Genomic DNA, 26,929 nt, shown 5'->3' with positions numbered 1-26,929 from the left:
TCTAAGACATTTAAAATCTGTTTGGTATATTTTCTAAAAACGTATATTATTTGTTAATAATAGATAAATGTCTACTGTTTTTTCTATTGCAATTTTAGAAGTATGTGTTGTTACAGGATTCTACTGGTCAGTCGTGTTGAATCCAGGAGAAAAGACCAAAATAAATTTCACTCAAGAAATCGAAAAAGGCAAACCCGTTTGCATTTGGATGACTTATAGGAAAGGTCCTACTGATGCTAGAGAGAAGGGTATAAATAATCTGGAATGTGATCTGAATGATGACGAATACAACGTGAGAGTAAGAATATTTTATGGTCTGAGAGACACTGTCAGATGGTATTCAGCAGGGTACGATATTACCATGTGGACAAAATGTAAAGTAGGTGGCCGATTGGTTTCTTAAATTGTTTAATAATTGTTAAAATATTCATTAAATTGTTCAGTGAATTATATTGCAGGAGCATTTGATGTATTTAATTAGTCAAATGTTTGAAATTTCTCTGAATAACGAATGGGAAAAGTAAATATGTCAATTATTGGTTGTAGATTATTAAATTTATAGATTATTAAATTCAGAAGAACAGTAGAAATTTCTACCGCTCTTCTGAATATTTTAAAGGAATTTATAGTGCAGTTTTCTTACTTAAATGTTTAATAAATCCTTCAAAAATAGATGAAATATTTCAAGGAGGTTTTATTTGTTTTACAGTTTTACCTTACATTTAGTGTACCAGAGGGCGCCACACCTCAGTTCCTGAACTTGAAAGAACTGACAATTGTAGACGGCCATTGTAGTCGTAAGTATATGGGAGAGTGACGCAATATGCCATAATATAATGATTTTAAAAATCTGAATAAATAATTAAATGTCTCTAACAAATTCCTCTTCTTAAAAATATATATTTCTTAGGATTATTGGCCTCATTATACTGCACAATAATTACTTTTGTCGTTACAGTTGAAAGTATTTGTTATTATCTTACTTTATTTATTTTTTATCCTATTAGACATTTGGAGAAAATGAAGTTACAAGAGGAGTAGATTTGGAGAATGCATAATTGGTAATTTGAAGGAGATAAACAGACGTTTGTCTTTAAAAACCTCTTAAAACAGCACCGAAAAACAGGATCGAATAAAAAAAGGAAATTATTTTATTGTCGATATAAACTAATCTGCCAATGTGAAAATTTATGTGCGTGTGTAAGGACAGCCTGTCCTCAGTGTACTGTAATCTCGTACAGTAAATAACAATAGTGTAAAAATTATCTGCAAGAAATAAAATAGGCTTTGGCAATTGTGAAAGTAGTTGTTGACTTTGTGCAGCTCTCTTTTACTTAATTAAAGCTGTATAAACCTCGCATAAATAGATGAAATATTTCAAGGAATTTGTATTGTTTTACTTTACATTTAGTGTACCAGAGGGCGCCACAGCTCAGTTCAACTTGGGGGGAAAAAAAAAAAAAATTGTAAATAGCCATCGCAGACGTAATTATAATTTGGCGAAGTATAATAATGGTTAAAAAATGGAATAATTTAAAAATTTTAATAAATAAATATCTTTATCACAAATTCATATACTGAAAATATAGATATGTATATCTTCTAGGATTATCGGCTTCATTATTGTACACATTAGAATAATAACTGTTTGCTTACAGTTGGAAATATCTGTCATTATCTAACTTTCCCTCCAACCTAATACAAACTTGTATAAAATGAAGATACAAGCGGAGTACCTTTAGAGAATGCAAATTCGCGAATTAATTGATCACCCCCTCGTATTTTAATCTCGTACGTTAATCTGCAATTAAAAAATATCTGCAGGAAATAAAATGTTTTTGGTAATTGTTAAGGTGCTGGTTAACTTTGTCGAGGTTTTTCCTATATCACGAATATTTCCTCTGCAAGTGAAATCATTTTAACAAATAGAGACTATACTGCAAAAAATACGGTATTTTACATGGGTTTCAAATTGCCACTACGGCGGTTGGGAGAAGGCAACTAGATTCCTAGTATGGCTGTCGGATGAAGGCTGTTAGTTTGCCATGGACCTCGCCATTCATTTGGTGCTTCAACTGAGAAGTAGATAAAACACCTTTCTTCTGGTGGTCTGTTGGTATTCTTTGGAAAATGACAATTCATTTCCCACTGCTTAGTTGGGAAATGGACAGTCGCTTATATTTATTTTCTTGTGTTGGTGGGTGGGATGGGATTTATCGTTAGCGCCATTGGTGGCGTGTGTTGATTTCATTACATGATTTCATCCATACTCCGACTAGGAAGGAGTCGGAGTATGGATGTACCCATTGATATACGTATTATTATGCAGTACCAATAAACTACTTGTGTGGTATGGGTTGGGGTTTTGACCCTTTCGACCTAGTTAGTCCTCTAATATATAAACTTTAAACAGGGTTTAGACATTATTCAATTTCAAAACAGATCATAATAACAATGTTATTGCTAATCCGTGATACAGTAAATAAAAATAAAATAAATTTTCTCTTTATACTCCGAGACTACCACATGGTCAGTCTGTGAGTGTGTTATGTGTACTTCGGCACATACACACTCACAATAGTAACGATCATAACACAGCTATAAATATTAAAATGGGGGACAGTTTACTGCTTGTGCAATAGCATTTGCAAACAGCGCTGCATAGCACAATATGATATTTTGTTTTTGTAGAGATATCATTCACCGATTCTGGTAAAGAGGCGAATTTGCATGCAGGCAAAGAGTGAAGGAAACCATACTGGATTAACATAACTCACTTAGAAAATGTAGTACCCAATACTAAGAAATGACAGCAGGCGGTTAACATGAAAGGTTTTTATCAAAACATAAAGGTTGAGGTTTCCTGTTTCTTTAACCAAACAACAGTGGTGTATTATTACTGGACCTTAAAACTTAACAAATTAGTTTTACCACTCGCTGAAGGGGTTGTGAATGAAGGGTGTTTTACAGTTTTGATATTGCGGCGTTGTATTACCAAGGTTTTTCTACCATTCTGTATTGGACAGCGATAATCAAATACGTGATAAACTTTTAATATTCTCATTTCAGGTCTTTCGTTTCTTCTCCATTCTGTTTAAAATGCTCTCCTTTTTTCATGTTTAAAGGAAAGAAACATGCAACATATAAAGTGTTGTTTTTTTGTTTTTTTTTATCCACTACGATAAATTCCCGAAATTCAAAGAGACTCCAGGGAAATATGACCCAGTGAAATGTCAAGAATTGGTATCTGGTTTTTTAGTAATCTGATGAATCACCAGACCAAGGACTAATAACATTAGTCCTTGAATCGCCACTAAGTGACTCTTGGACTTTTTTATGCGGATCTCCAATCTCTTTCAAACATTTGGTTTTAAAATAAGTTATTTCAAAAGATAAAAGTAGTCTTTATTTTTTTAAATATATAATAAATTTTCTCATGATAAATGCACGGACTAGCTAAGGAACTCGTGTAACACAGGTTAAAATAACATACTCGAGATGACAGATATATTTCTTATGAATTTCAAAACCTCATCCTGAACACTAATAATTATTCCAATCTTATTATTACATTATTTCTCCCTGCTGACGGGTACTGATACCAAATGCACAAGATGGTTATGTCTGGTGTTACAGTTGGTCGAGGAACGCTGACTATCCTATAGGTGTTCAGGATTGCGACTTTTTGGAGTTCCTTGTGGGAGACCTATTGCTGCTAATCTGTTATGTAGGGTCTTTGGCACCATACTGGTGGCTGACACGATGATCGTTACTTGTTGCATATGCCACATCTATTATGCCATTTCTATTATGCCTATCACTAGTGACAGGCATAATAGAAATAATCGAATGTGGCTAATTATTTTCATAAATTATTATATGCTAATTAAGTAGATATATCTGAAATACTGGAATAATTAATTACTTAATTAAAGGGCTGCAATAACAAAAATTATGTACAAGGAACTGCCTTATTTAAGCTCTGAAATCTTATTTCAGGTAAAATAAGATCTGAAATCTTGAGCTATTATCCAAGCCAGAAATCATGAAACTGTATTAAAATACTTAAATGCAAATAAAGAGTATTTATTACCTTTTTAATAAATAAAAATTATTTATTACCTCACACTTTATTAGAATGTTAGAAAATATTTTATTTATCACAATGTTTTATTAACATAGAGCTTCCGTGTAGACACTGTTGTGTGTTTTGCAAGTTGGATTCACGATGGAAAGGATTTTGGATTTATTAATTTGAGAGCATTTAACGTAGAGTGTCTAGGAGAAAAGCACGAGTTTTGCAGATTGAGGCCAGCAACCTTTGCATGTTTGTCCTCATAATACTCATGGAATAATTTTTAGGGACAAAAGTAAAGTGTCATATTAGGGCTACCGGAGAACTAACCTATCATCCTGTGTGTAATATGTCCATAAATTGCGCATGGTCTCTGATCGATTTGTCTGTTTTCTGGACGAATAACTTAAGTTTCCGAAAGTGCTCTCCATGCTTGAAACCCACTGACTTAGACACGGAGTGAAAAAACAAGCTCATAAACCTTACACGCATCATTGGACCATTTCCACCCGCTGTTGGATGGATAATGATTATAACTAATGTGCGAAGACTTGGACGTACATCATGAATGTACGTATGTATGTATTAATTGTTTTGGGTGACTCCTAGACATATGTCCAACTCTACCTTATACATCTCTGTGATTTTTCCAAGTAACACTGTAGAAAGGCCTGAATGTAGCAAAGGGTATTAGCATTAGTAGAGGCATATGATGCAAGAAAGCAAGCTTATGCAGCATCAGCCAAAGAAAAAAAAAAGAAAAACCACTCCCATTTCACCCCTCCGTTCGTTCCAAATACCTGTCTAGCTGAGCCTTAAATTTATTTAGGCTATCAACCTCCACCACAAGGGATGGAAGTCTGTTCCACCAACCAACCACCCGCTGGCTAAAGGCAAACTTCTAACATCTATCCTACGTCTGTCTTTCCTCAATTTGAATTTATGCCCTCTCAGGTGATTATTCTGAGCAAGAGGAAGAATCCCATTAGCATTGAGCATGCTCAAACCATTCAAGGCTTTATACACCTCAATCAGATCACCTCGCAGGTGCCTAGTCTCCAGCCACTAATTTGCAAAACTTAAGCCTTTCTTCGTAAGAGCAACCCTTTGTTCCATTCACTAGTCTTGTTGCCTTTCTCTGTACTCGTTCCAGCAGCTCTACATTCTTCTTGAAATGAGGGCTCCAGACCTGTATACAGTACTCAAGGTGTGGCCTGACCATTGCCTTATACAAGGGGATAATCACTTCCTTATCCCTCCTTATTTCTTTGTAGTGTGTGTGCGTGTGTGTGTGTGTGTGTGTGTGTGTGTGTGTGTGTGTGTGTGTGTGTGTGTTGTAGGGTTTAAGGAGCATCAGTGACTAAAGGCTATATTGTTCCGTGTATATTGTCTGTAAATTGAGTGTGTGCTGAGGTCGATTTTCTGTTTGCTGGACGAAAACCCCGAATTTTAGGAAGGAAAAAACCATGCTACCCTCATCTCAGACCGACTAACTTAGCCACGCTATGAAAAAGGCCCATAAAAATTCCTCCCGTCATCGATGGGAGTCGACTCAGGTTTTTCCTACCCAGTATAGGGAGGGCGGCGATTGATTCTACCAATTGTGCTATCCACGTGTGTGTGTTTGTTATCAGGCCTCAGCTGCTGTCTGATGCCTGTTCCTAGCCAACGAGGAAGCGGACCTGTTTCTACATACATGAATTCAGTTGCGTATCCAGTTATCATCGTAAGGGGGGAGGGGCATGGCAACCAGGCTTTTGTGTTTTGTTTAGAACGCCTCTCCTGGAACTCGCCTCTCTTAGAACTTTCTCTCCTGGAAGTCTCAGTTATGATGCAAAATATATTCTTTTCTGCCTGTGCAATTTTTAATATCCCACAATATTTTGTGGTATGTTTGATTTACATTATCTTGAGTAAATTGTGTTACTTATGAGAACTTTCATATATTGGAAGCCTTACGCCTTATTCTCCAATGCAAGTTTTTGTGATTATATATTGTTTAATATGATATATCTTTCTTTATTATGAGTCTTACATTAATGGTCTTAATATGTTGTGTAATTAATGCTGTACATCAATGAGGTTATTGTTTTGTTAGGTGATTTTCTTTGTGGGGTGAGGTTGGCAAATATATCATGTTTCCACTCTCCATATCCTCTTTTTTCTTTACTAAGTTTTCTTCTCTCTTCCTTTCATGATGAATCCACCTATGATTCCTCATACTTCTCCCTACTTATTCCTTATCCCTTTTCTTCTATTCCCATTCATTTGGGTTTCCTAAGTGAATGTGGGCAAAATGATTAGTAGATCCTGGCCGCCTCCTCGTGATAGGGATGGAAGGTGAAACGCGGCGACCTGGTGTTTTCGTTTCTCATCTACTAAGAGCCAGGTGCCGATCGCTACACAACAACACAACAAACACTACACATTCACACAACACTCTACATAAAAATGGCCGGCTTTGGCGTTTTAGCTCTACCACAAGATGAATAACAAGCGGCTAATGGGGGGAATCCTGGGGTCCTCTTCTCAATACTTGAATGCATGTTTAGAACGCCTCTTGTGTTCTTTTTCTTTTAAGAATGCTGTGATGTAATAACTAGATCGTATGTGTAGTGATTACGAAATCAAAGAAAATTGGAAAAAAAATAATAAAATGTAAACTACAGTGGAGGGATTCGATCCGATATTATCATGGACAATAGTTCCATTCGGTCACCATTATTGCTGATTTGCATATAATCGTTTTTGAAAATGCATAATCCATTATTGTAGGAAGTTCCTATGATTTCATAATCGATTAATTTGCATATAATCAATTGTTTCTATTAGTAAAATAATCGATTATGCCCATCATTAGTCAATTAGATAAATTATAGATTTATTTAATCTACATTAGATAAATTAAGCTACGCTATTAATTTGAGCCCATCATTAGTTTAAATCCTATCTTAATACTAAAAATCGCGCGTACTCTGTATACATCGTTTATCTATGTGATATTCGTAATGGCGAGCCTTGAGGTACTTCTGAATCCTGGATAGTTCTGCCTTTCATTTAGAAGAATTTCACTGAATTCCAAACCGACTGAACCTCCGATAATCCGAAAAAGTTAACTCGAAAACGTACAAAATATGGTGTGGAAATACTGGAAAGTTCTCACTCATTGGTCCATAACGCATTGCGTGGCAAAGGGCTTACAAAGAAAGTCGGATGAAGTTTATTTCCCTAACAAGCAGGTGGGACAGGGCGCGTCCTAATCACACTCGCAACTCGTGATCTGAATATTTGAAAGGATATAAATGGACACAGAAAACATCACGTTTCTCTGTAATTTTAGTTTATGCTTATTCCGTCGAACAAACAAACCCGACGAATAAAATGTATGGCTTAAATGTTCTTTCTCCCAAATGACTTTCACCAACGAAGGGAGAAGTCTCAGAAAGTCGAAGTGAAAAAAAACTATTTTGTTCCAAAATTACACACACATTTCAGACGTTATTAGGAAACACGTAAGTAACGTTTAAGATTTACTTCCTTTATTTATTTTTCGCTGTTTTTTATCTTGTCTTTGTTTATACTCTGTTTGTTTACGTTACTGTTTATACTGGAGGTTCCATTATGTGCTAATTGGAGACTACGCGGAAGATAAATCCTTCTTACAAGGGCAGCGTACAATGTGATCTCCGATGGATTTTAAACCTCATCAGGATAAAGCAATTTCTTAGTGGTGGACAGTGAGTGAGACTCCATTCATCTAGCTGATAATTAAATACAGTTCTGTTTTTATTTATTATTTTGTTTTTCCTATACTGGTTTCTGAATATAGGGTCGTGCCGCTACCTTGTGTATATCCAGTGATTTCTGCGCTGCCCCTATCTGAAGTACAGGATGTTGTTCTTTTTGCTATTTTATTTCGTTATTATTATATAATTTTTTTTGCGTGATGGAAATTGTTGAAATCGCAAAGAGGAAGCCATCCGTGATTTTGAACCGACATCTGCAAACTGGAGAATTATTTTCTTGTTATAGAAAACATTTCTTTAACAAGAAAACGATCAAGAGAGAAAACGTCGAGGACCTTAGAAGTTGCCAAATTTTTTTATATATAAACAGCACATTTTAAAAGTTATTCTAAGCGATTTTCTGAAATTCATACATTCACGCGGATGTTGCTGGGCAGCTGAAGAAACAAACGTGATACTTATAGTTTTTACCGTGCTGCCGAAAGGATAGAAACATGAAAATCTGTTCAAACTGATACATAACTCGATACCAAAGTGGACTCCTGTAAAGATTTCTGTGGTTTTCGAAGAAGCTCAATTTCAGGAGATCAAATGAAAACTTCGGAGTGGATATCTAGCACGTATACTTCTCTTGACAGAAAATTTAGATGATAGTTAGCTCTTCATTCGTAGTCAAGTGGTCAGGAGCGGGAGTGCAGTAGCACACGCTCTTTGAGTAGACCGGGGTTCAAGCCCCTGACTGCTTAATACGGTCGATCTGTCAATCCGCACTGGACCAGCGTGGCAGATTATGGTCCATTTCCCTCAGCATGAATTGTTGAGGAGGCTTCCATCCTGCAGTGGGTTGATAATGGCTGCACTTTACTTTTTTTTTTTTAGCTCTTCATTCAGGAAGATCCTGTTGGAGGTTTCACATCTCAACAGAAACCAGGAAGACTTCTGTTGAGATGGGGAACTGCCAGCCCGCAATGCAATGGAAGGATAGAATTATAAATTGAACACCTCATATCCAGAGTGCTCCTGGACGCCCTTGAATTGATGGCAGTTTTAAAATATGAGGCAGAGAATGTGATATTTTATATAAGCCTTGGGGACAAAAGGAAGTAGTTTATTAAGTGTAACGAATGTTTTCTTATTCGAAATTGTCTGTCAGAGAAGGCTGTTACTGGAGATTGTGGATCTAAGTATTATTGTTGTGTTCTTCGTGATGTCACATAATAAAGATTTTGGTTATACATTTAACTTAATTTAATTTAAATAAAAGTGAGAACTGGTATTGCTACTATATTTTAAAAGAGCCAGATTATAAGTTTTGAATTAATGTTTCATAACCAGTCCTAAGCTGGAAAATGTAATGTAAATTTGATCATATATTTTCCATATTGTATAAAATGCTTTAGTGTTACTATGCCGCTGCGAGCCTCGGTTACACCAGAAACTACTGCTTCAATTTAACATTAAGTTCATTTAAAAATAAAATCGAACTGTTTTACAAATATTTACTAGTTGTTAAGTTTTTCAAGATGTCATTTCAGATACTTGAAAGACTAAACTTCGATACTGAATCGAGTTGGCGCTTTATTTTGTAACCTATTGCATATTTTATCTACTATACCTAACTTTTGACCATCAGTGTAAATTCAAAAGTGGAATGGAAAACATAAATAAATTATCTCAGTGTTGCTGATACAATATTAATGGCTTATAGTTTACTAATAGTCATTTATTTATTTATTTTTTCAGCAACACCTCCATTTTCTAGAAAATGAAGTTTCTGATGTTATTAGTATTGGGTTTTCCAGCTGTAGTTCTTGGAAATCAAGCCTGCGCTCCCATTTATCGTCGACTGAGTAAACAACATATGATGTGCTCACAGCGGAACGCAGCATGCAAAATTTTGAAACGGGGAATAAATGAACAGCAAAGACTAATTATAATCAACGAACATAACAAATACAGAAGTTTGGTTGCGATGGGAAATGAAAAAAGAAATTCTCAGCCACCAGCAAGTTCTATGTTGCAACTGGTAATAAATTAGTTATTTCTTTTGACTTCCTGAGTATTTCATTACATTCTTAACTAATCAAATGTTTTTGTTGTTGGTTTTTCCTAGGACTAATGGCCATTTAAGGACATTACGCCGTGTGTGTGTGTGTAATGACTGTATAAGTGTGTGTATTTACGGATCGATATGCATGTTGTACATGCTGAATAACTCACGAGGAGAAACCCTACTTCTCCACCTGATCGGCTACGTAAAACTTTGATTGAAGAGAGCTTTTGAAATTTTTTCGGTCATCTACAGGAATAGAACCCAGATATCTCCAAACGAGTGGCAGAGGACAATATAGATTCCATTAGATGGTTAAGTTTGTGTTAAATGTATGTTAAACACCAAATTAAATACCTTCAGTGAAAAGTATCACCCACCCGTTGCCTCAGACCGACTAACTTGGCCGCATTGTGAAAAAGCCAATAAAACTTCCTTGCGACATTAATGGACTTCTTCAGACTTAGATCCTTTCCGCCTAGTGTGGAAGGATAGTATAATGACCACTATGTTGCCAGCAAGGACGCCCAATACCACGTTATATGCACGAATATCAGTAAATGCAACGATGCAAATACGGACATCTTTCAGCACGAAGCAATATAATCATGGAGGTGACTAATATGATGCAGTTTGTCTTTATGAAAATATTCATGGGGTTGGAGGGCTGTCTGCTTCGCTGTGTTGTCGCCTTCACGACTATAAACAAAACTTTTAATTCAAATTAATTACAACGCGAGATTGTTTTTAGTATAGTATATCGAATATATATTTTTTTCGTTTCTTAAAAATATCGAAATATAGATAAGTGCTAATTTTTGGTGGAGCATTTCCTGGATCACGAAGCTCTGAGTACATTAGTGGTCCACGGAAAAACGGTCTACTCCTACAGGATGAAATTAAATGTCCTATTCCCATCTTCCTTTCTACTTTTAGCATTTAAGGCTTCAAGTCATTTGTATTGATTCCATCCACCTGAGTAATAAGTCTAATGTTTCAGGCTCCTGGAAATGTTCAAAGATTATTGACTAAGTGTAATTAATATTATAAGTGGCGTTTCTAGAATTATTTGAGTCCAAAGTGTACTTGAAAAAGTGGGAAGTGGATCTTCGTTGTTGTCATCCTAATCACTGGCCACAGTGAACTCGATTATAGGGAACTCCTGCATTGGGTCACGTTTATCCATTCACCCATCTTGATGAATAATGAAGAAAACTAAAAATTTCACTCTATTGTTTTTAAGATGGCGAAACGAAATAAAAAAAGTAAGTCAGTGGGAAGGAATACAAAAAAAAAATGCTTAAAAATCTGCATTGAGTTGTTTATTTAACTTCATTGTTTTTGCTTTTCAGACCTGGGATGATGAATTGGCTGCTGTAGCTCAGAAGCATGCAGATCAGTGTGTGTTCGAGCATGAAGAAAACGATCGAAGAATGGTGGGTAAGTGTGTTCTTGTTGCATTTTAGTTTATTCGTTTAAGAACACTGCTAATTGCAGAAATGATGGGTGGGCATTGTGCTTGCATTGTCCAAATTAAAGCGCAGTTTAGTTAATATACAACTTTATACATTGCAAATTAGTCTGCATAGAAAAGTGATTTTTAATTTTTGCAATCAATAAGCAACACTAGTTTGTCACCTAGTCCTTGTAACGGATTCAAAATCTTCGTGAAAAACCTTTAAATGACCAGATATTGAAATTATGTCTTTCAGATAACTTCATCGTAGGTCAGAATCTGGCTGAGTACACTGTCGATGAGTCAGATACTCAAAATCTCAAGACAAACTGGACACAATCGGTTGCACTGTGGTATAATGAAGTTGAAGACTACGATGCTAATTGGGTTGTGGATTATGCTCTTGCTCCGAAACAACTTAACGTCGGCCATTACACTCAGGTGAGATGAAACGGTACATCAAATTGTGTTGGCACTTTATTATAACTGAAGTTGACGTTTAATACGCGAGGTTTGTTTTTTGTTCGGCTTGTTTATTCAATATAAAGAATGATACTAATTTAAAGTGAATTTAAAAATGATCCATATGAACTGTAAACTGCATTTCTCTAGCGAAAGAAGGTGAAAGGGGTTTCTTGAAATTTGCGAACTGATTCTTAAAAGTTACACATTTTTCCTTTAAAAAAAATGGGTTCCTCTTCTTAACGCAATTCACGAATTCATTTTCCGATCAGTTATTTCTGTGTTTGAATTTCTCATTGTGATATTCAAGGCACTAAAAAAACAGTGATGCTTTTACAGTTATTAGCATTAGCAGTGGTAAATATTCAAGAAAGCAAGCTCATACAGCATCAGCCCAAAAAAAAAAAAACGGAACACCTTCCATTTTACCTGTTCATTCTCTCCAATAGTTTGTCTAGTTCTTCCTTGAATTTATTTAAATTATCAACTTCCACAACAGCAGATGAAAGTTTGTTCCAACAATCAACCAACCACCCGTTGAATAAAGGCAAAATTCCGCACATCTATTCTTCTGTTCTGCAACTGTACTTCCTCAATTTGAATTTGTGGCCCCCCACGTGTGTGTGTGTGTGTGTGTGTGTGTGTGTCTGTGTGTGTGTGTGTGTGTGTGTGTGTGTGGTCTGAGTAAGAATAATCCCATCAGCATTGATGCTTGCTCATTCCATTCAAAGCCTTTAACACCTCAGTCAGATCACCTGGAAGGTGCCTAGTATCCATACGCTGCAGAAGCCTTTCGTGGTAAAAGCACCCCTTTGTTCTGCTCACCAGTCTCGTTGCCCTTCTCTGTACTCGTTCCAGCAGCTCCACATCCTTCCTAAAATGATGAGGCCTCCAGACCTTTATGCAGTACTCAATACGTAACCTGACCATTGCCTTATACAATGAGATAATCCCCACCTTGTCCCTGCCTGCTAGCAAAATTTCTGTATATCATTGACAAAACTTGATGAGCTGTCCTGGCAGCCTGTCTGTATTGCTCAGAGAACTTCATATCTTTCTGCACAATTACCTCCAGTCTTTTTCATGTTAAACTTCAATTGCCATTTCTCAGCCCATCTGGCCAACTATTCTAGGTCCTGTTGCAGTAGCATATTGTCATTACTGTCATTAACCACGCTGCCAACTTTGTATCATCTGCAAAAATTGGACATTAAGCCTAATATGCCTTCATCAATATCATTGATAAATATAGAAAACAACAATGGGCCCAACACCGAACCCTGAGGAACTATCCTAATAACATTAGCCACGGAGAACAATATCCGTTGATTATCACTCTTTTCTTCTCCCCCTCACCCATCCCTTTATCCTTAGCAGCAACTTGCCCTTATTATGTTCTTCAACATGCCCTTATTATGTTCTTCAACATGCTCTTCTTATGTTTAACTTCAACAATGTCTCCTTCACTTTCCTCTCAGTTATTACAAAATCATATAGCTCCCTGTTAGAGCTTGATAAACTGCTGGCATCCCCTTCCCTAAAGAATACCTGATGTGTGAATGTAGACGCAAAATACTCATTCAGTTTGCCAACAGGATCGTTAACAGCCAAACCATCGTTATTCTTATTCCCGAATTCACTCTACTTTTAGGATATAAAGAATTCATTTATTTGTTACACTAGAAGCCTAAAGGAAGCGCCAACTATCAAATATCAACAAGTCTGATCCTGATTTTATTTTTCTCACATAGATGGTGTCGGACATCACATTTAGGGTTGGATGCGGATATGTCTTTCATACTCACAAAAAAGGCGTATACAAACATCTTTATACCTGTAATTACGGACCGAAGTAAGTACTGGACCAGTTTAATCTGTAGTATTTACAAAACAATCCAATTTAGTCTTATAAAGTAGGAAAATTTGTTTCCTTACAACTAAAACGTCTCATTATATTACTAATAATGTTATAATGTAATACCTTTGATGATTTTTTGTCTTTAAATTTTCTTCTTTGTGTTCTAAGTAATTTTGAATTCATCTTCAAAGTGGGAAATGCTTTTGGTTTGTCCTCATACAATAGCGCAATTTAAATTTTGGATTCTGTATCAAAAAGAGTAGATAATTGATTCATTCAGTAGTAAATTTTAGGAAAGTATCTGAACAGGCTGTAGTTAAACTGTTTGATTAATTTAGCGTTGTTTTATGCGTTAGTGGCAATACAGTTGGTCGACCTGTCTACCATAAAGGAGACCCATGCAGCAAATGCCCCAAAGATACATGTTGTGGCAAAGAATGTGAAAAGAACGGTGTTAAAAGCGATTTTCCTGGACTATGCAGTAAGCATGTTTTGTTTTATTAATTTTTTTTAGTTAACATGCTGTTTTTGGCTTATCCTGTAGAAAATTAAGGCCAGAAATTTTGGAGAGGTTGATCTAGTTTCGAATAAAGTCAAATTGAAGTTGTTTGGGGGTAGTAGACGAATTTCCAGAGTTCTAGGATTTTGAAATCAACTTCTAAAAACTATTAGCTCTTTATTAAGCAATCTGTGCTATCTCGTAGACTATTAGAAACTTTGGGAACCCATAATTGATGCTGTACTACATTTATGAACTTGGTGCAAATAAATTATTCTTTGTTTACTCTCTCTCCAGAACCACTGAAAGGTTTCCTTCCGGATGTCAAATACCCAAAACCAGGCGAACACCCTTTCCTATGGTGTAACTTTAAGGAACTCTTCACTCCTTTATGTAACCCTGAAGTAAAAGGTAAAAAATGGAAAAAGCACAATACATTAACTGGTAAGTGAACCCATCTGCTACAAATTTACTTCTTCTTAAGATCAAAATGGCGTATATAAACTGTAGAAAGAAAAGTTGACTTTTCGTATGCTATTTTCCCCATACAGTTCGAAATATCCCTAAAAAGAAAGCTAAAATTAAAATAAAATCTTCTAATAGACCATTTCTTATGGAGAAAGGGGAACCTGTCCATTTTCAAGTTTATATAATTTTCTCAAGCCATCAGATTGAAATTATTTGTTAACAAGTTAAATTTATTTTTTCCTATTGTATTTTGACAGGATTCTACTGGGCAATTACCCTGAAACCTGGAGAAAAGACAACGGTGAATTTCTCTCGAGAAATAGAGATAGGCAAGACCATATGTGTTCACATGTTTTACAGAAAAGGCCCTGTTGATGCCAGAAAACAGAGTAAAAATGATTTAAATTGTTGTTTGAGTGGTGTTGAAAGTAAAACGGAAACATTGCCAATATTTAAGGATGTGAAAGATGCGAATAAATGGACCGAACGAATTCATGTTGTCAATGTGGGAGTCAAATGTACGGTAGGTAGCTGATTGTTTTCACAATTTGATTTATTGCCCAATGATTTCTTGTATACACTTGGGTACGTGTCTTAGAAATAAAATGGAATAAATAGAATTGTGGCAGATAGGGAACATGGCCCTCAGATTAACCATGCGTAAGTTTTAACTGAAGTAGCTTCTAGTTATAAATTACAAATACGTGAATTTTTATTCATTGGCTCTGAGATGTTTAACATTCTACTACCTATGGAGCTATCATCAATATGGAAACTGGATCGTGTAAGATTTCCTTATGGTTACATCACTAGGCGAAACAACTTTTCCAATTAATCTAGCGAGCTATTAAATCTTCTGTTCACTGTGAAACTTACCATTAATGATCGTTCCTGCCGAATAACCTGTTTGTGAATTTATATGTTGGCGAACATGTGAGGAGGTTCGGGCTGGACACCTTCCAAAGGAACCTCATGGGCATCCTGTTGTCAAGAATACTCTTACATTTGCCTTTCATTGTATTTTTCAACGGCTAGAAGTGGGATCTTGGTTAAGGATTGACTAAATTAGCGATTGTGGTATTGCCTTTGTCGGCACTGGAAATGTATGTGGTTCAGTCTTTTTGAAGGTCCCTTACTAATTTTCTTTATTCTCTTTCAAGCTTAATCTCGAATGGTTCTACAAGTTCGAAGATTTTTAAAGTTTGTGTGTTTAACAAAACTTTATCTGTCGAATCTTGAGTGTTGAAGAGCTGGACTAAGAACTGCAAATAAATACCAAACAGGACATCGGAATGAAATTTAAATCTTACAATAGTAATTATAGAGCATTAGTCAGTTGTCAGGATCTTCCACATCCATATTCTTCGAGACACAAAGCATTCTAACTGGAGTCGCGTTTCTAGCGCTTCTGGTCTTGTTTATTGCTTTAGAATACCTTCGAACAAACAAATAATCACTGCACATAATGGTTAGGAACTTTTAATGAAATAGTAATGTCCTGCTGGACTCTTAAAGCTGTGATACATTTCAGAAATATGGATGATTTATTTCAATGACACTTGTTTTCCCTTTTCAGTTTGGCTTTACGTTTACTGTTCCGAAGGATGGAACACCGCAGTTTGTGGATGTGAAAGAACTTACAATTACAGAAGGCGACTGCAAGTGTAAGTACGCATAGGTGAAGTCATTGTTTTTTGTTGTTTTTTTTAAAATAGTGATGTGAATGTTTCTTTTTTTCATTATTACAATAATAAGGTGAGAATGTAGTCTCTGTGCAACTGTATATCTAAAATAAAAACACCTGTCTTAATATAGACCAGGTGTCGGCAACGTTTCAATGGTGATGTGCTTAGATTCGTTCTGGTATATGTGCTTAGATGTCAAGTTCACTGCGATATAGGGGTCTTTGGGGCCAACGGTAATTTTTGAAATTAACGGGTGGGAGATCAAGAAAGGAACTTCACTCTGAACTATAACTGGTGTACAATGACACTTGCACAACTCTTTCTTCATGCCTTGAGATGAATTAATAAAATTTTCCTGTGATGCCATTCCGGGAGATGTTTGTACTTTTGCAGCAATAGGTTTCTGACCCTCGTATAGGCTTTAAGATTGACAAAAATCGACTGTATAGTATTTTTTATGTGATGTCAAGTTCACTGCGATATAGGGGTCTTTGGGGCCAACGGTAATTTTTGAAATTAACGGGTGGGAGATCAAGAAAGGAACTTCACTCTGAACTATAACTGGTGTACAATGACACTTGCACAACTCTTTCTTCATGCCTTGAGATGAATTAATAAAATTTTCCTGTGATGCCATTCCGGGAGATGTTTGTACTTTTGCAGCAATAGGTTTCTGACCCTCGTATAGGCTTTAAGATTGACAAAAATCGACTGTATAGTATTTTTTATGTGACTTTTATGATGGAGAAATCGCTTTAGGCCATTTTCAACAGGTCAGCACTAATGTGCATGCATCACTTGTCTCCATGGGAAGCCCAATATTTTCAACAAAAGGATAATTTCTCACATATTTGATGTTAATGTCACAAGCTCTAACTCCTAATTTTTGTCTTCAGGAAGCAAAGAAAGAAGGAAAACCTACTCCCTCCACCCGAGATCGGACAACTACAGCCCCAATTGAAGAGGTCCTTAAGAATTTCTCTAATCTGTGATGGGATTCGACCGTAGACCTCTTCAAACAGGCGATGAACCCTTTACGAATGTCAACTGTAATTCGTATATATATATTTACAAGTTTAAATAATTTTCTAAAACAGTTATTACATCAATAATGGATAGTAGCCTTTTCCAAACATATAAACCCAACAGAACTAGAATGGATGCGCCCAAATCGAAATCACTGGTGGTGGAAAGAAACAAACTCGTAAATATTCGCAGCCATATGAAGCTAACAACTTTATACTTTAATAAACCGTAATATATTTCATTATTTAAATTCCTTTTGTTTCTAAATGAATACATATCTCAAAGGATCAGGTTTTGCAATTTTTCTCTTTGGAACCACTGAGCAGAATGTTAACATCAGTCTTTATAATCATCCAAGCTAAAAATAGCAGTCTATATAAAATGGTTGCCTAGTTCCCCTTTCTAAAAGACAGCAAAACCTGAATTTTTGGAGTATAAAATTTTACCTTTGAGCAATTGGAGTAGAAATAAGTAGCATTCAAAATCTTACACTTGAAAATATCTATCATGTTTTACTTTTTTTTTTTCTTTTAGAAAACTGGAGTCATGAAGAAGACAACCAACGTATATTTGAAGAAACAAATCAGATTTAATGTTTGCAATTATTAGAAATAAGTTGAATGCTATTCACTCAGCGGAAAAATATTTAATATATTCACAAACCCACATTGAGTTATTTTTTATTAATGATTACTATCGGACAAAATCTTTTAAATTGGTCCGAAACTTTAGGATTCAAATATAAAACTGATCTAAAATTAGTTTTATCATTGAAATTACATTTGATACTACAAATGAGTAATTTTCGATGGTTAGCTTAGATTCAAAGAGGAAAATACCACTTTGAATCTAAGCTAAAATTGGAATTTTCAAGTTGGGTCTATTTATATTCAACTTAGATTTAAACTGACAGTTTGGTTCTTATTTGCATTAATATTTATGTTAAATTAGAAGTCAGTTTAAGAGTACTTCACTTTCTTTGTCTGAATGAAACGATATTAATTAAAATATCCTGTAACAAATCATTTTGGGAAATAAAGAGCATACACTGTTGGTCAAGTGTTTTATTTAGATGTATTTTCATAAATACAACTCAGTGATCATCGAATATGAATGCTCTCTGCCTAACTTACCCTAACACTTTAATGGACCGATATTTTCAAAATCATAGGTCACACAGACAGTTCTAAAGTTCCACACGTGGATGGTAACGGTGTCTGAAAATCCTTGCATCATGAATCCTGAAAGTTTTGGCACTAACACCCTTTATGGACACAGAGAGAGAGAGATGGAAGTGGGCAATGTTCTTTTTTGCAGTAAACTCCTTCACAGCCTAGGCAAAAATATCCTTTAATAATTAATCCTATTATTTCTGGTGGGGGATTGCAAAGACTTCGTTAGTGGCATTGATGAGGGGGGTGTATGGGGAAGTTTGCTGTTCACTTGGGTCGGTTGTACAAAATGGCACTGTTTAATGCTTCTAAATGTGAGGTTCTTCACGTGGGGAACGGGAACAAAAATCTTGGGGAAGAGGTGTTAAAAGTAGTCTATATAGTGGAAAGGTGGAAGAAAGCGCCATATATAAATGTGTGGCATGGTCAGATAGATCAAAAAGAAACTACAGTAGGAATCGCCACTCTTTATCCCTTAATAACTTTAGTGATTAGTCAGCAGAAATATTTTGATTAAAGTTTTGTGGAGAAAATAGGCCACATTATGTCTTTGGGGTGAATGTGGATTGTTTTCAGAAGTATGTTCCTTGAGAGTCCCATAAAAAATTATCTGGAGAACTCTGCAGGGGATAGCAGAAGCCACGTGTTAGATAATACGATCTCCAATAGTGGAGTAATCTGAGCAGCTACAACACGTTAGTATAGCGTATAACACCATCTTGTTGGAAGTAACCTTCATGATAATCTGTGTCATTCAGCTGATCAAAAGGAGCTTGGGAAATCCATGGATAACTTTCAGTAATTATCTGTTTAAAAATAGTTTTAAACGAGAAAGCCCACTTTACATTTTTGGAAAATCAAAAGGGGGGATTAAGGGATTAAACAACGGTTATATTTCAGTACTTTAGAGTGGGTTGATGCTCACCATTAGGGGGGATTAAGGGATTAATGAGATGGAGCTAAAGTTTGTCAATCACTGCATTATAGCGTTATCTAGCAAGTATATGGATATTGTACAGTGTAGTGTTGGGTACCGTTGTTCATCTGGTCATTTAGCCGCTGAGCCCCTAATAGGACCCAATGTTGCCAACATTTCGCCCCGTGGAGGCAGACCAGGTACATTTATTAGCACATAATTTGAACTCTAGCAGGCCCTGTCACCTAATTTCCTGGAATTTCAATGGCAAGGGCCTAAAAAAAAATGACGACTCTGTAGGGGTTATACACAGAAAGGTGTATAAGGCCTAAAATTGGGCGAACAGAATTTTAGTGCTTTGAAGTTTCGACTGTGTGGGGCATACGCTGTGAGAAGTAGACAGGGTGGGTGGGAAGACTGAAGACTGTGGGGTAGAAGTTAGAAGTATAGGGTCGATAAAGAGATTGACTCCTGCATTTGACAGTGGGAGAGGCCCGTGTCCAACCAGAAAGAAGAGTGGGGATGCGAGGAGGGGAGGGGACGTGGTAAAGAAAGCACCGTGCAAGAGAGCATTGGTATAGGTTGCCAAAAGGCCTTTGGTGTTGTCAGTCCAGTTGGTAAAGTCCAAATTAATGGTTGTCAATTTCAGCAGGTGTGTCTGGAGGGAGTCAAGAACTGTCCTTCTTACAGTTCTATTATTACAAATGTTCTGTTTTACTAATGGGATCTTGGTTCGATGGATATATCTTTCGCTATTGTGGATCATCTTGTTCAAGTCTGCCTTTGTTGTGCCAGGAGAGTTCTTCGTCTTGTGAAGAGATCTTTTGCAAAGCAGGAGAAGGCACTGTATTCATCCTGGGTGTCTAAGAGGTGAGATTCTTGATCGTTTGGAATATATCTGATCTTCGTAATGAAGATACAACGAAGGTCCTCATATAGCTGGCAGTCGTAGACAAGGTGCTGCCAGCAATCAAACATCCCGCAGGTACACGTTGAGTCCTCTGTGATGCCAAGAGTGGCGAGTTTAGCATTCACAGAACCGTGACCAGTAAGTAAAAACGTTGTGTATAGGCCTGGCGAAAACCATGCTGGGGGTCTGGGGAAGGTTCTATTGATATCTGGTAGGAATTTTCTGGTGAGCTCTCCCTTAGTCGAGTTTGACCACCTGGTTTGACAGAGTGGATACTTGACCGGGTTACGACCGGACATGTTATTTCGCGCTCCTGAATTTGTGTGGAAAATAAGTGTTTAAAATGTTTAATCAGTTTAAAAAAGTGTCCACCTGAAAGAGCTTATCTGGAGGATTCCGTAGGTGAGATTAGTTTTATTATCTATTGGGAATTTAGTAAATTACCAGCGTTTCTATCTGTGTCCTTTGTTGTCAGACTACAATGGTCACCATGTGGTTGGCAGAAGGGTCATAGAGAGGCACTGGTGTAAAGCAGAAGCCACGTTGGTAGTTTACACTTGACTGGGGAGTTGCCCAAACTGTGTTTAAAACTGAGCTGAAAGACCGCTCCACCAAACTGTACCGTAAACTGCCGAATTGTGTAAAATTGTGTGCTTTGAACATGTACTTAGTGTAGAGAACTATTTTTTACTGCGCCATGCTACACTGGGACGGCCTTCGACGACACACATACTGCTTCACCCATTGTTCTTGAACTGGAGGGTGTGACTACGGTGATCTGCATTATTGAGTGGGGAGGGTGACCCCTCATATGTGTTAATGCTTAAGCAGCTATTAGCGAGAGCTCCTGGTTGCCATCTACAGCCTTCGGCACTAGCTTCGCCACCGCCACCACTTGCTAGGCGCATATCAACGTCTCGGGCCACACTCACAGTCATAGCTGAAGGCCACTTGCTGCTTAAGCTTCTCTTTAGCGAGCGCTACTTGGGCGCACTCTACGCCTCTGGCAGTAATTGCCTTGCAGCGACCACCTGCTTTTCACAGCATTCACTTTCCCACTACTATTGACCACTGCTAGGCCCGAAATTGTGCCACGGACTTACGATCGGCAACATTTGTAAACATTCCTAGCCGGTTCTTCAGTGTGTGGATCCTACCTCGATAATCCGGAGTAGTCTCGATAAACCGTACCCGAGAAAAAATGATTGCCCATAGTCAGAAATTGACTGAACTTCAGCCAGAAGATGAACACTAACGAAGAAGGCAACAACCTACCCTAGAGCAATATGATTATTTGCAAATTATAGAGAAGAATGATCACGACGATGGAGCTCAAGCACAACAAACTTCAAAAAAGAAATACAAGAAATATGTCGCCCTGAGTACGGGAATGGAGACAAGATCGCAAAGCGAATCGAAAGATCAGCAAAACAATGAGGACCCCCAACCAGAGAACAGTGAAGAATCAAGTAAGCAGCCCCAGCCTACCGTAGACCCCAGATTGCCGGATGGAACGGTACTGGACCAGGTTTTGGCCCTCCGGGTGGAGCTTGAAAACAAACTGAAATACTCCGCAAGTAGAATCTCAGCCGCCCTTAGGGCTGATATTGTAGGAATATGGACCAAGCTGGAGACGGTCTTCCACAAGGTTCGCAGTGAGGCAGAAAGAAATGCACCAAACTGGAGGCCTACCAGGAATGTAGGGTCACACAGCAAATGCAACAGCGCATCCCTACCTATGCAAGTGTACTGAGTAATCCACCAACTGTGAGACAGATGCCAAGAATTGAACAGCCAAAGAAAAAGACACTCCTCCCAACGCCAAACCTGGTAATACTAAGGCCCAAAAATGCTGAGGAAATAAAAACAAGTGAAGAAATGAAGGCAAAACTAATAAGCACCATGAAGGAAGACCTCAAACAAACCCAAATCAGAGGAATATGCAAGATGAGGAGCATAGGACTGGTAATAGAAACCGAGACAAAGAAAGAGATGCTAGGAATAATACAAAACCCCAAAATAGCCACTTTGGGTCTAACAGCTGAACCACCCAAAAGAAAAGGGCCAGCCATAATAATATACTACATAGATAAAGACATCACACCGAACCAATTAGCGTACGAACTCTACCATAGAAACCTACAGGGTAAAATTCCTAACAAAAATCCACAAGAGATAGCAATGCCCAAATACTCCATTAAAGCGAGGGATGGAATAAACAAAAACTGGGTAGTAGAACTAACCCCGAAAGCCTGGCAAACCCTGAAGAACCAAACAAGGGTGTTTATAGAATGGGGATGCTACCGATATCGCGAACGTGTGGTCGTTCCGAAGTGCTACCGCTGCTGCAAGTTCAGTCACACCACGCATACATGTGCACAAACCACCCCAACATGCGGCCACTGCTCAGAAAAAGGCCATGAATATAATGCCTGCCCCCACAGAGATGTGGGACCTACCTGCGTAAACTGTAAAAACTTAAAGTTAGAGTACAAGCATTCACTGAGAGACCCCATGTGTCCCACGTACCAACGAGCCAAGAGTTTATACCAAAGTAGGATTAACTATGGGGACGAAAATTAAAGCTTACAACACAAATATACTAAAAATAATTCAAATAAATGCGCAGAGGGCTAGAGCAGTAGCCGACCAGATCCGGGTTAAAGCTGAAGAGGAAAACGCGGATGTCATCATATTACAGGAGCCATACTCGCATGGGAAACGGGTTGTAGGCTACCCACTCACCTACAAAGTGATACACACAGTTGAAGACACCCCATGGGCTGCTGTCCTGGTAAGGAACAGCAATAATCACAGTGACTAAAATCACGCAGTTCTGCATGGAGTGGGCCGCCTGTGCCCAGCTAAATACAGCTTTAGGGAACCTGTACGTTGTGGCACTCTATTGTAGACCAGGACAACAGATAGATTTTACAATCGACTATCTTCAATGCCTGCAGGATATCCTACCAAACCAAAAAATCATCATAGGAGCTGACGTGAACTGTCGATCCCCGACATGGCACAGTACTACCCCTGGCAGGCGTGGAACCCAAAATGGTCAACTCCTTGAGGATTACTTGGCAGGATCACAGCTGACAGTGTTAAATCAACCTCACCACTTGCCAACCTTTTGCAACACCCTCTGGGAGGCTACGATTGATGTATCCCTAGCCACTAGGAACTTGGCGAGATTTGTGACTGACTGGAAGGTGGAGGAGGCATGGACTACCTCAGACCACCGTGCAATCACCTTTAAAATAATCAGACAACTGACAACAGTAACATTAACAAACCAACAGAAAAACAGATATGCAGTTGCCAAAGCAGGCTGGATGTCATTCAAAAACCTGCTCATCACAGCCATAGAAAGCAACCCAGCCAGTATAAACCCACAGAATGAACCGGAAGACCTGCTGAGGGGGACCACAGACCTAATACAAACCATTAGCGATCGAAAAATCAAAAGAAAAAAACCCAAAACCTGGTGCTGTTCCTTGGTGGACCCCAGAAATAGCCGTGCTTCGACGCCAGATGGAAAAAGCTAGGAAAGATTTCTAGAGAGCCCGTAGGACTTGGCCCGCACATGAAGTGGAGGCTTTAAGACAGCACTATCGAGAAGCCAGAAATCACTATACGGACACGATACAGAAAAGCAAGAAGCGTTCCTGGGAGCGTCTAGTATCCACGACAGGAAGAACTGACCCTTGGGGTGTAGTTTACAAGGTGACTACAAACAAATTGCCCAGGGGGGGAGGTGATCAGCACCACCAGGACCTCGCAAGGAGACTACACAACCACTTGGGAGCAATAAATGGGTAATATACTTGACACAATTTTCAAGGAACCCGCGACCCTAACTCTGCAAGAACAACATAGGATCTGCGAAAAAAATGAAAAGTATATCAACCCTGCGCTCGAGCCCCCCTTCACCCATGAGGAACTCAGTGCGGCTGCTACCAGGATCAAAAACCGCAAATGCTCGGGACTTGATATGATCGAACCGGAGATACTGAAAAAAATAATAGAAATTGCCCCGCAAATCCTACTCACCCTCTATAACAGATGGTTGGAAACAAGGAAATTCTCTGCGGCATGGAAAACTGCAAACACCAAGCTAATTCTGAAAAACACTACTAAGAACCCAGAATGTCCATCATCATACAGACCCATCGCGCTGCTCTCAGTAGTCAGTAAATTATACGAGAGGCTGCTCCACATGCGGATACAGAACCACTACGAAAGGGGAGGCCTGGCAGCTAAAAGTCAGTTTGGCTTTAAGCCAGGATCCTCTTCGGTGGATGCCCTTGGAGATCTGCTTAGGAAAGCACAAGAGTGCAGGAAAAAATATCTATTGGTCATTTCAGTCGATTTTTCCGGGGCGTTCGACTCACTTTGGTGGCCGAGCGTCCTGAACAGACTGAGAGAAGCTGCAGTACCAATCAACATATACAAAGCAATGGAAGACTACCTTTGAGACAGAAGAGTGGAAATAAATACAAATTATCAAAAAATCACAAGAAACATACATAGGGGATGTCCGCAGGGTCTGTCTTGGGTCCTCTCATTTGGAACATGGTCTTGGACGATTTCCTGTGCCAGGACCTGGGGCTGGCTGAGGCCCAGGCCTTTGCGGACGATCTCATTGTTACTATTGAGGCAGATTCCAGAGCCCAACTGGAAAACATCGGTAATCAGGCAATGCAGAAATTACAATACTGGGCCACAAAAAACCAGCTAAAAATTGCACCGACGAAAACCATATCCATCTTGCTGAAAGGAACTCTTCAGGTACAGCGTCCGCCCCAAATAAAAATAAATGGCCTGACCATCAAACTGACCAAGCAAATGAAGTACTTAGGAGTTATCTTAGATAATAACCTATCCTTCATACCTCACCTGAAACACATAAGAATGAAAATAAGAAGATACTCAGCCCTAGTGGCTAGGATTACGAGGAAGGATTGTGGACTGAAAAAACGAACCCTAATGCTATATTATAAGTCAACATTCATCCCAACAATAATCTACGCAGCTGCAGTATGGTACACCAAAATATCACTGGTAACCAACAAGAAAATCCTGTTGGTTACCAGTGCACTGCAGGTGCTTGCTGGAGCGCTACCCCTGGATTTAGAAGCTGTGAAAGCAGGACTGCTCTACCTGCACTCAAAGGGAGTGGCCGCAAATCATCAGGACTTCACAATCAACCCAGCAAGCAGTCAAAAAACGGAAAGAGCGCGGCTACAGACCTACCTCCTTCTTCAGGAGTGCCAACAAAGATGGACAGAGACGACAAAGGGCGAGGTCACTCGTAAATTCTTTTCAGAACTGAACAAAATATACCCAAGGCTGGTTCTTCCCGGGCTTGCACCTGACCTCGTTACTCACAGGACATGAACCCTTCAACCAGAAACTGTTCGGTTTCAGCCTCGCCGATGACCCAAATTGCACGTGAGGGGAGGTCGAAAGCTGGGACCACCTGCTTTACGACTGCCCACAATACGAAGACCTCAGATGCACCCTCATCACGAAAATCCATTACCTCCCCAAAGGACTTGAACATCACTTCATTGACACGGAAGAGGAGTACCGCGCGCTCTCCCAGTATGCACAGGACCTCTTCACAAGGAGAAGGGTGTTAATTGCCATACACCAAGACTGATAGTACAGTAACATAAATCGCATAAGACAGAGACAACTCCTAGAAAAGAAAACTGTGGAAGAAAAGAAAATGAATGGAAAAGAAAGGAATAAAGAAAAGAAGAAGGGAAAAAGAAGAAAAGAGAATCAACGAAAAAAAAAAAAGGACAGGGATTGCCTCATGAGTGTCCCGATCTGGATCAAGTGGACAAGAATAGAGACAACAAACTACAAACTACAGCCTAGCTCCCAAAGCCTCACGGCAGCCTGAAGAGGGCACCCTAGCCCCCTTCACCTTTAAACCTTACTCCCTCGGGGTGACGATTCTCTCGTAGCCCCCCCCCTAATTTCTACTCTGGTGGGGCATGGGCTGCCCCACTGAAACTTGGGGCTGTCTTCCCTATTGGCTCCATACTTCTGTCTTTCTCCCCCCAGTCTTCAGCCTCCCCCCCTCTCTATCTTCACGCTAGCGAAGCCCCACACACCTAAATTTAAATACATCCTAAATAACTTCACCCACGTTCTGGTCCAACTCAAGCGACGTCAACCCCACGATTGACGTTGGCACATGTATGCTGTACATATGTGCATGTGTGTATATATGTGCTTGCATGCACGCATATATGCATGCAATATAAATACAATAAAATTTTTTTAGGTCCTAGCCACTGAAATCTTAGGAAATTAGGTGGCAGGACCTGCCAGAGGCGAAGGTGGGGCAACGTTGGGCCTCAGCAGGGGTCCAGCGGCTAAACTACCAGATGAACAATGGTACACGGCACTACACATATCCATACACTTTTAAATCTCTGGCATTTCCAGTGAACTGGTACACCCACAATGAAAACTACGCGGAGATGGGGGAAACCCCTGGTTCCGTCTGACACTAAATACACCTTACACCTTACACCCACCTTACCTGGTTTGACAGTCCGTGAGGACTGGATCAACTCTGACCACAGG

The 26,929-nt window shown here is 38.6% G+C and overlaps 1 protein-coding gene across 1 annotated transcript in view; it reads left to right on the top strand.

The window, feature by feature from the left end:
• The window catches only part of LOC150075261 (uncharacterized), a 59,825-nt gene that overhangs the window by 18,529 nt on the left and 14,367 nt on the right, over positions 1 to 26,929 (top strand). Inside the window, exons 8-16 of the mRNA XM_090388418.1 lie at positions 117 to 379; positions 710 to 797; positions 9,624 to 9,847; positions 11,224 to 11,311; positions 11,584 to 11,768; positions 13,541 to 13,641; positions 14,004 to 14,128; positions 14,444 to 14,590; positions 14,872 to 15,137. Coding sequence (XP_090244544.1) covers positions 117 to 379; positions 710 to 797; positions 9,624 to 9,847; positions 11,224 to 11,311; positions 11,584 to 11,768; positions 13,541 to 13,641; positions 14,004 to 14,128; positions 14,444 to 14,590; positions 14,872 to 15,137 — 1,487 coding nt within the window. The remainder of the gene's footprint in view (positions 1 to 116; positions 380 to 709; positions 798 to 9,623; positions 9,848 to 11,223; positions 11,312 to 11,583; positions 11,769 to 13,540; positions 13,642 to 14,003; positions 14,129 to 14,443; positions 14,591 to 14,871; positions 15,138 to 26,929) is intronic.

The sequence above is a fragment of the Mastigoproctus giganteus genome, chromosome 14 (assembly GCF_048544385.1).
Source record: "Mastigoproctus giganteus isolate SK-2022 chromosome 14, ASM4854438v1, whole genome shotgun sequence".
NCBI classification, from domain to species: domain Eukaryota; kingdom Metazoa; phylum Arthropoda; class Arachnida; order Uropygi; family Thelyphonidae; genus Mastigoproctus; species Mastigoproctus giganteus.
Note: the sequence above shows the minus strand (reverse complement) of the source record. Positions and strands in the feature narration are given on the sequence as shown.